The sequence below is a fragment of the Juglans microcarpa x Juglans regia genome, chromosome 4D (assembly GCF_004785595.1).
Source record: "Juglans microcarpa x Juglans regia isolate MS1-56 chromosome 4D, Jm3101_v1.0, whole genome shotgun sequence".
Classification (NCBI taxonomy): Eukaryota; Viridiplantae; Streptophyta; class Magnoliopsida; order Fagales; family Juglandaceae; genus Juglans; species Juglans microcarpa x Juglans regia.
The window spans coordinates 22,969,561-22,980,176 of NC_054600.1; the positions used below are offsets into that span (position 1 = coordinate 22,969,561).

The window sequence follows — 10,616 nt, forward strand, 5'->3', positions numbered from 1 at the left end:
CGCATCATAAAATACTAAAAACTATGCTGTTGATTCGATAGTATTTAACAAATTTTAGATAATATTTATTAGAAATAAATATATAAAAAATAAATATTTATTAAATATTTTCTTGCTAATAAAGTCAGATAATAATAATATAGTAGTGTAGTTTGTTATATTAGTCATTTATAACATATATTAATAATGGATAATGCTACAAATTCCGCTATCTCGTTTTATTTTTGTGTCAAATTTTAGTAAAAAATAGATTATGGTATATAATAATGGAATAGTTTTGTATTTTCGAGCAATTTTTATAGGATTTAAAATTTAATATTAAAATAGTTGTTATAGTTTGCTAAGCTCAATGCAAATATAAATTAGTCTATGAACTTTAAAATAAAACTTTTTACTACATTGCATTTCAAGATTAGTTTCATCGTCACTATCAAAAACAAAAAATCCAGTTTCATCTTCACTTTTTTTGTCAGCAAATACTTCCGAATATCATTTCAAAATTAATAATTATTTTGACATTTTGTAAGTGTAAAACAATTAAAAAGTATCCAAAAAACTCATTTGATAATTGTAAATCAAAAGCTTGTGAATAATCCCCGAAACGTTAATGGATTCTAAATTTGCCTTCAATATCCATATAAAAGCACATAAATTAAACCCATGGCTATATTTGTCTTTTTATTTCTTGCCTTGGCACTTTTCCATATTTTAATTTATGAAAAATGATTTACACACAATATTTTTCACAATACTTTACACAACTATATTTTAAATTAAGAATATTTGTATAAAACACCTTATAAAAATATCATCATTTTACATCTTATTCTAAAAATAATATCATTTTATAAAAATATCTTCATTTTATATAATGTATTATATGTATATCATTACTCTTAATTTATCGAGTTTGAGGGAGTCATGTTAGCATCAGGAAACCGAAACATGGGAGGACATTTCTGTCATTTCGAGCAATTTTTTTTTTTTTTTAAATTCGAATGCGCTGCTAGTGCTAGCCGCTAGGAGCGCAATTATCCCTAAATTTTCAAATTTTAGGCCCTGAAATGTGAAAAGTAAATGACTTTTTCTTTTTACTATTGTTTTTTTTTCCATTATTTATATTACTATTTGGTCTTGGGTCATGGTCATAGTGGACCCACTCAGTAACTTCCATTGTTTAATTCCACGAAAATTATATGAGAAATATTATATTCACAAAAAGATAATATAAAAATAAACTCACAACTGACGTGTTATACATAATTCTTTAAATCTATTTTATAATAAAAATAATTTTACAATCTAACATACTGCATCAACCCACGTCAATTTATAGATTTACTTGTATATAATCTCTCTATGCCTAAAATATTTCTCAAATTATATATGGCCAGCCCATCTCTAAGGCTCAATTTCGCCATAAAAAATACTTGAGATGATAAGTTATCCGACAACAATTCAGATCAATAATACCATTATAAGTTAAGTACTTGATAATAAATAACCAGCTGTGACAGTTATAAACGAGTTCTTGTAACATAAGGACTAATCGTTGAATATCCCCACCACCATTAGAAAAATAATTTCTTTCAAATTTAATACCATATTTTGTCTTTTTAAACAACTTTTAAGGATGATTTTATATTTTTAAGTGAAAAATTGGGAACATGGGTAATCACTAAAATTATTAGTTGGAAGGGGGTGACTGACTACAAATTGAATGGTAGCTTGAGAAGTGTTTGTGTATTTCTCCCAAAATAAAAACAAAAGAGCACATACAGAATTGGGAGGCCGACTGAAATTCATCCCTCTTGATTGCCCAAAAAAGAAATTCATCACTCTCGGAACAATAAACCAGTTACAGCCAGCTGTGATAAAATTTCAGCTATGGGGGAAAAAAATCCTACTTTTCCTTTCGTTTCTCCTTGTATGCTTTATTGTCCAGATAAGGATATTCGGATGGGGCAGACCATAGACCCCATAGTATAACCAAGTGGAGACACAGAAGAAGTGCAGATGAATAAGCATTTGAAGGATAGACGTTCCAGCAAATCTCCACACCCATAAACAAAATTAGACTGACACAGAAAAAAGGATCAGATTGATTATCACTAAAGGAATAATCATGCAAAAAACTATTACAATTACAGCAAATGGAAATCCAAAGCGCCTACCGCAGTAAAGTAGGGAATGGTGCACACCACAATAGGTAAGGTAAACTGTAGAAATACCTGCCGCAAACACATGAAAATGAGGGTTCATCACCTTCTCACTTCAAATTATAATGACATGCTCCCATCATAAATAGAAAATCATGTACACTACATTTTAAACGATAATTGTAAGCAATCTATGATATTTACTGGGGTTTATCCAAGCAGTTTCAACACCAGAGTAAATGTATATGGATTACTTTCTCCAAGAATTGAAGGAAATGCTTAAACAAACCTCTACGTAACGAAAACAGAAGGCAGAGAAGTATAAACTCAGATGGCAAGAAAGGCAGCCCATGGGGAAGAAATTAATATTATCAAGGTTGACTTTACCATTTTTAGACCAAAAGGTTAAATACCACTGGTATTTCAGAGCTGATCCAGATTTCCAATGTCTCAGGGAATTGATCCGGATGGAAGACAACACATCTTCCATTTCTTACTAGGAGGTAATCTCCTCTTTTAGGCCTTCACTTCCCGAAAAACAGAATGCTCAGTTGTAATAGTATCCCAATGCAAACTGAAGCAACTACGAATTAAGAATGTGGCGCATCACAAGAAAGGATGCTCAACCATAATGTAAACAGCACCTCTGGCTTGGTACTTAGGAATAAAAACGAAAATAAGCTTCATACACAGAAGAAGTTTCTGGAAAATAGGCAATCGATAGAATCGGTTTGCCGTGAAATCAGTCGACTTCCTAACTAACTCTAGACTATACTTCTGCATCCCATGCTGAATGGTTTTGGACTTTTGGGGGCAATTAATGACTCACATGTCCTGGCAGTGACACGATGCAGTCATTGAATCGATACATACCAGCACCATGGATATTACAAAATAACAGCATCAATTATAAACTCCCTTCAAGGCAGCCCCTAACTTGAAAGGTACTTTTATACTAACAACTGCCAACAATGATGTAGAGAAATGGAGGTAGAAAAACCAGATGTTCGCAATGGGAAAAGCTTTTGCTTGATAATTATGAATGCCAAATAAATATTATAGCCATAAAAAAAAAAAAGGGATCACCCTCAGTTATACAGATGGTACACAGCCCACTGGAAGCAACCGCCTAAGAGTAATGGTAGCACAGGTAATATTAGTAGTAAGATATAAGAAAAGTCCATGACATTTTTTGATGACGAGGAATACTAGAGACTGTGTAACCACAACATGTCTTTTATATGGTTAAACCAAACTAATGTAACACGTCCCCATCACACAGATCAGGTAAATCACTGGCTCTTCATCGATGGGGGCGTAGCCCTTAGAAATTTTTTTCACCCAAGGGTTTGAACCTTGGACTTAAACTAAGACCAAGGCTCTTACTACTTGAGCCAACTCCTAGGGCTACACACATGAAGCTTCAAATATATTTCCACCCCAACAGTACAATGTGGTACTTGATATAATTGTTAGAAAATACATAAGCAACTAGCAGTGTTGTTCAGCCACCAAATCAGTGTTGTATAGAAAAGTATTTCATCCATCAAAACTTACCATGAATAGAACTGATAGTGCAAAGATCGGGCGCAAAAAATGCCGATGAAGTTCCCAACAAACATTGTTGTCACAATATCTGATTCAATAAGGGAAAATTTTAGCATCCAAATTTAGGAAAAGGAGAGAGAGAAGAAAAGAGCAAGGGGGTAGAGTCAGGGGATGGAGACCAAAAACACACTTAACCTGACTAAAAAGAGAAATAATTCAAAGAGACAGAAACAGACATCCTCCTGATTTCATCTGGAACCCCAGCCACTTACGTTCTTTTTTCAGTATCTTGAAGGATGAATTGCTAAAGTCAGATCTCTTCAAAGATAGAAATCTAGAATGCAAAAAGTTGAGAAGCCCCCCTTCATGCCTACAGGAAAACATTAACTAAACATTATCCACTCCATGAACAAACACAACAATTTGGCTGCATCCAAAATACCAATATTCTATGGGAAAAACCATCTACAATGCGTTATTGCTTCACAACATGGTGTTTACAACCTCATATTTGCAAATCACCCTGGATTACTACTACAAAACAAGCAAAGTTTTTCCTTAATCCCACGTCCACATTATCATTGCAACTTCCAGTTTCTAATGATGAAAAACTTAAGCTGTTGTACTTACCTGCACCATCTACAATGAGTGAAAGCCGCAAGTAATACAAGGTGAGCAATCAGCAAAGAGACTGCAAATTCCTTCGAAACAAAAAGTGGTTCAGGAATGAACTTGAAGTTCACAGACCTGACAAAAGAGAGTGAAGGTTATTTTTCAACAGAACTCACCTCAATCAATCATGGGAGAAAATTATCTTTAATATTTCAAATAACATCTTTTATTTTTTTTAAAAGTTATTTCAAATAACATCTACAAAAGCAAAACTTGGAGATAGAATGCCATTCAAGTCTTTATGATACAGCATAACAAGGTTAGGAAATTATAGAGCTATATTTCACTTCAAAATGATTCAGACAAAAGAAACAACTAGAATGGACTAAAGCTCTGAATGTAACTAAAAGTTGGTGTGTGATTGTAGCATGATTCTTTGATTGAGTAATCACCATACTGACTCATGATTCTGGAGGGTGCATCTGGGATCACCCTCAATTAAATTGAACTCTACGGGGCCCTAGAATGATTTCTAATAACTATCTGAGGCATGTGTTGTCAAACACACATAAAAAAAAAGGATCCAGAAAGTATCTGTCGAACACCATTTCAGAATAATTTAAACTACTCTTTGGATTATTTATGGAGCAAATAAGTACACATTGAGAAAGGTTCTCAAGAATCTGAAAAACCATATATTCAGAAGCAAGGTACCAAAAGTGGATGAAGACACGCCCAAGATTGAAAGCTCTGGATATGTAAGCAATCGGATGTGATAGAATGAAAGGTAGTCCCAACAGAATCTGTACAACCATTCACCGGGTGCAAACACATGAATACCATAGATAATGCCCTTTCTTACAATATAACGGCAGTTGAACTCCAACTCACCTAAGCACGTTGGACAAAAAACATATAAGAATGACGCATACATCCAACTTCCAGAATCCAGCTTTAAAATACTTGCATATAACATGAGAAAAATAATAAGGGCTATATATTGATTGAAGAAAAATTTCAAGCCTACACAGACAACCCCTTAGAATGAGGCTGACAGTGTAATTACCTGCACCAGTGCTGCACCAGCTAAAGCTGATATCACCCCACTAATATCCATAGCCTGTACAAGAAGTGTTCCAGGAACAAACAATGGTTGCTTGAAAAATTTTAATAAATAATATTGGACTACCATTAAGAAATTTACGAACAGAAATTACCTTAACCATGAGAAGAAACAAAGGTGGAGCATATAGGAGCACATTCATCTTTATTGAAACGGCCCCACTGTACAAACAAAAAGGAAACCATCAACCCTTTACCTTTAAAAAAAAGGTGCAGTAAGCAAGCCAAGATGCTACCTGAAAATGATCAACCCTAGATGCCACCTTCTGTAAAGAAATGATGCCAATGAAGCATGAAGTAGCATCATTGCAAAACAGTCATTAAAAAGGCGGAGCACAAAAATAGAGTGGATTCTTTTTGACAGACAAAGTAAGCTAAGAGCCCACCATGGAACCTGTAACACAAAAGAAGTGAAGCTTATTAAAGTTAAGAAAAAACAGACAAGGAGAGAGGGAGAGGGAGAGAGAGAGTTATGAAATCTGTAATGTTTCAAAGCATGAATACTTCTTAAAAATTTACTTTCAGGTTAATTTCCAGAAGCCGCTTTCCATTACAGTTTCGCAATAAGGGAATTCGGTTTTAACGTTCAAATATCAGACACTTGACTCCATTCAAAAGTTGATGTTGTACACCTATCACCAAAGACTAAGCCAACGAAGCATGCACATGAAACAATCGTTGCTGCAGAACATCTACTTTAAGAGCAGTGAGCAGTATCCAGTCTTCAGTTTAAAAAACCAGATAGCTATACTTATCAAAAAAAAAAACCAGATAGCTATAACACCTCAGATACAGAATATGATTAAATTGCTGAATAAAGCATGCAATGCAATTTGATCCTATTATAGGCCCCACCTAGAGGAGCTCCAACTACATATTGACAAAGGGACAGAAATAAAACCACATCAAGTAGCCAAAAAAAGAAAACCAGAGGTCGCCCAACTTAGTGATAAAGAACCTTTGATGTCAAGGCAAAACAAGCCCATGATCATGCATAGGCTCAGGCTAAGCACCAAACTTAACCACTGCCCTGGCTAGCATCAAACACTCACATGCAAACTGACCAATAGAAGCTGATACAAGCTGAGCATAATGGCATACACCACACACAGCCATGTGGACCCATCAACATTGGAGGCATAAATCAGTTGATAAAAAAGAAACTAGATACTAATGCGAGAGACTCCAAAAATAAGTTGATAGCAACAGCACCTGAACAAACGTAGGAATCTTAACTATCAAAATACGTAGGAATCTTAACCTTAATTAGAGGCAGTGTCGTGACAACAGACCACCTATCCTGGGCCCGGCAGTCAGAGGTGGCCTGAATTAATGCATAATAGAGAGTCCCATATATTAAACCAAACATTTTAGACGTCTGGAGGATTTGTTTTTCAAAATTCTGTGAAAAAACAAGAATTTTTTAAGGACTAGACGATACTATCACCTTCTTCCCAGTGTCCAGGTTTCAGAAGCACCATTTAATTGCCTAATAAAAAAAACTGCTGAAACAATCAATCAGACCAAGCTTAAACGCAGTCTATCTCATAGTTCTCTACGCTGCACCTCTCCCCCTCTTCCTTCAGTGCTCAAGTCGATTTAGATCCCTCGTCCTCATATCCTTTCACTCCCATCTCTTCCCCCTTCTAATTTTTCGGATGCAGTGAAGCCCCCATATGTCCACAGCTAGGCCTGATTATGCTCCTCCAGCACTTGTTTAAGTTATTCAAATTTCATTAAGAGCGCAGCTCACTGTGAACCAAATATTCTCAACTAGCACTTAATATTGTATACCAGTAACATTGGCAGCTGCTATCAATTGTCAGACATATCACAATGAAGCATGTAGTTGATGGCAACTCACACCACCCTGAAAATGCATGCATTGGTTTGAAAATACACACAATCCAACTATTGAATCTACAATTACACTCCATATATCAACTAATATCTTTTATATCAAAATCCTTCTTGGATTGGCACCAGGTGTCCAGGAACAAAGTCCTAACTACTCCTGTGGGGTGCACATGCTCTCTCGACAAGGAGTTTCCTGCAAGTGCACCTCAAGTAATTCAAGAGGAAATTTCACTAGTCTAATGGCCCCTAGAAATTGTCTATACCCAAGGATTCAAACCTTAGACCTGGAGGGAGCATACTACCAAGACCAAGGCTATTACCACTTGTGCCAACCCCTAGGCATTCAAAACCCAACTAATATCTCTTGTATACAGCCCGTGTACTTGGACACACCTTTTGCATAGATTAACGGAGTTAATTACATATAAAATAAATAAATCAAAATCATTATCAAGTAACCATCAGTGACATAGATGTCTCTTTTTTGAGTTTCATAAGTAATGCAAATCTATGTTACTCTTTTTCGAGTTAAGAATGACATAAATGTCTCTTAAAGTCAAAATTAGCACTTTATCTTCAACAAAGTGGAGCATATTCATACCACATCAGTCTTCATGTAGATGACTAAGACAATTCCCAGATTTATAATGTACAAAAAGCCGAACAAAATCTGCACCACCATAAAAGAATATTAACAATGAGGTAGTCATTTACTGTGGGACATTCATGGATATCAATCTAAACTCTTCAATATAGAAATGATTTCACTTCATTATCCAAAGAAAAAAGAGGGGTTGGGGTTGGGGTGGGGGCGAGGGATAGAGGAGATTATGATATCAGCTTATAATGGCATAACTGCAACCAAAATACTCCCCTCAATTCAAGTTCTCATAGAAATCCACAGAGCATGACCACTCATTTTACTTTAAAACACTTTAGCACTAGTTTTTGGTGCCAAGTGAACCAACCAGGCAGTCATTTTCATTGATTCAAGCAAATACGAACAACTTCAAGTTTATTTTTCAAAATAAAATTGAAGTACCTGAGCTGGAGAGACCTCCCCACCTGTAACAGATTGAATTGCAGAATAAATATAGAGAAACCCAGCTGGATAGACCAGAGGCCCTGTGTCCCCTTTCAATTTGCTGTAATCCCTTTCTCCTCCAAGAAACCCACTTACCTGTTTCACAAGCAGATCAAACAGTACTGACCCATTTCACCAAAATAAAAGTCATACCAAGCCAGAAAACAAAATTACTCAACACCTCATTTGGTAGTTTAGAGCAACTAAACCAAGTTATACAAAGCCTTCAATCGAAACTAATAACCTAACAAACACAAAAGGCAAGTGTTAGGGGGAAAAATGGGCAACACCAAGCAGGTTGAGGGCCCAATCGCAGGCCTCAAGCACTCCGTACAAGAATGGCCCAATGAACCGCACTCAAGCGAACCCGCGGGGTGTGGAAAAGGAGACTTGCGCCTGCAGGAACGGCTACTGATTCAGTTGGCACAGGGCAAGTTTGAATCACCCACCCCTCCCTGGCGCAATGCTGAGAGGGCTACAGTATTTTTTTTTTTTTTTATAAGTAAAAATATATATATATATATCAAAAGAAGTAACTAAATACACTGAATGTATACAAGAGAACACCTTGCCCATAATATAAATCCCCTAATAACCCAAAAAGCTTGTGAAAAACAACCCAAAATACACCAAGCCCGACCCAACCCCTTGCTTCCTGTAGAACTAAAACTCTACCCAAAAACCCCACTCCAACCCCTTGTTTTCCTGTCTTCACAATAAAGTGGACCCTCAAGAGACATGCCTGTGTCAAGCCCCGAACCCCATAGGGTCCAAGAGAAGACGTCACAGTAAACATGGTGATGTCTCCGTCAAAGCATGGGCAGGCGTCAGATTACCTAGGGAAAGGAATGGCAACCACTACTCTCTAAACAATATGAGTTGTGCTACACTCACCGAGGATTTAGCCCGACAAATTCTCCCGAGAAGGCAAAATGCCTTTTTTTCATACATTTTTTTATATCCTTAAACATTTAAATCACAACATCATTCAAAAACATTTCCTTAATCACTAAGTGAAAAAAAAAAAAAAATGCATCGGGACCCATTGTCGGTAGGGATCCTTGGAATACAAAACATTTCCCAAACAATATACAGCATGCGGGAGGTCAGCCAAAAGGCATGATCATCTGTCCAACTATCTCCTTTTCCTTTTTCTATATACCTTCCCTGTAAGAGGACGAAAAGGAACTAACTTTGGCATTGGAGGCTTCCCCTGAATACTCAGGGGCCAATCTGTTCACAGGTATTCAGCAGGACAGTGAGCATACCGAAATTGACCTCAACAGCAAGTATACCAAAGAGCCCAATCGGTAGCTAAGAAAACAAAAATAAAGCATTTAATATGGAATATTATTTATTTCATTCAAAGAATTAGAATTGGATTTTCTGTTTCGTTTTCTCGGGAACGAAACAAAGTCTAAAAAGACTTTGATTTGTTCGCATACCTGTGACATGTAAGCGTCCCAGTCAATCTTCGTATCTGAAACCAACAATCACAATGTCACAAAAACGCGGCCATTTCAAGAGAGAACAAAAGAAAGAGATACATGAAGGAAATGGATTATTTACAGGGAACGTAGGCGATGATGAGAGAGACGAGGACGGAATCGGCCAAAATCAATGCGAAAGCAAAGGGTACTTTAGGGTTTCTGAACAGTTTGGATGTCGGAGCCGTCGATCTCGGCGAGGGTTTCGCATGCAGCGCCGATCGGGCCGCCATGGTTATTTTCTCTGTCGTCGCTCCCAGTCCCAGAGAGTAGACAGCGTCGCGGAAGTAGTACGGATCGTTTTAGACGTTATTGGGCTTTTAACGGTATCGAAGCATTCCCATTGGATTATGGGAGGTTTGGACAGTCAGTTGAGAGCGAGTCGGGTTGGATTGAAATGAGATAGATCAAATTGAACGAGCAATGCTACGACATGGGACTGTACTATATGTTTAAGTAATTTTATTTTAAAATTTTTTAAAATTATAAAAATATCTCTTTTAAAATTATGTTTTTTCTTTTTTAATAAAAGATCTGCACATGCAATTCCTAAATAAAAATTACAAATAGAATTTCTCAAATTGAACGAGTAATGTTAAATATAATTATGAAATGTATAAGTATCGCTTAATTTTTTTGAAAAGTAATTGAGTTTATTATTAAATTTTTTTTATGTAGGTCTCATATTTATTTATTTTTTTAAAAATAATTGTGTAACGTTGTGCACTCCACGATTACAAATATTAT

General features: G+C 36.1%; 1 protein-coding gene across 1 annotated transcript; it reads right to left on the reverse strand.

Annotated features, from left to right (window-relative positions):
• Window positions 1–1,724: 1,724 nt before the first annotated feature.
• LOC121260575 (dol-P-Man:Man(5)GlcNAc(2)-PP-Dol alpha-1,3-mannosyltransferase) lies at window positions 1,725–10,258 on the reverse strand. The gene is made up of 13 exons (XM_041162512.1): window positions 9,952–10,258; window positions 9,828–9,862; window positions 8,341–8,478; window positions 7,900–7,968; window positions 5,678–5,835; window positions 5,537–5,603; window positions 5,386–5,439; window positions 5,034–5,122; window positions 4,338–4,454; window positions 3,980–4,077; window positions 3,717–3,795; window positions 2,175–2,231; window positions 1,725–2,078 (listed from the first exon to the last, which is right to left on the reverse strand). The coding sequence occupies exons 1-13, from the start codon at window positions 10,100–10,102 to the stop codon at window positions 1,904–1,906; spliced, it is 1,287 nt and encodes a 428-aa protein (XP_041018446.1). The 5' UTR covers window positions 10,103–10,258; the 3' UTR covers window positions 1,725–1,903.
• Window positions 10,259–10,616: the final 358 nt, after the last annotated feature.

Excerpts from the sequence above, each read along its gene's own strand:
- LOC121260575 (XM_041162512.1), bottom strand. The coding sequence starts at position 10,102 with ATGGCGGCCCGATCGGCGCTGCATGCGAAACCCTCGCCGAGATCGACG. Across the intron at positions 5,836-7,899 it reads TCTACATGAAGACTGATGTG|GTTCCATGGTGGGCTCTTAG; the intron begins GTATGAATATGC and ends TTTGTGTTACAG. Across the intron at positions 4,455-5,033 it reads CGTGTCTTCATCCACTTTTG|GTCTGTGAACTTCAAGTTCA; the intron begins GTACCTTGCTTC and ends CTCTTTTGTCAG.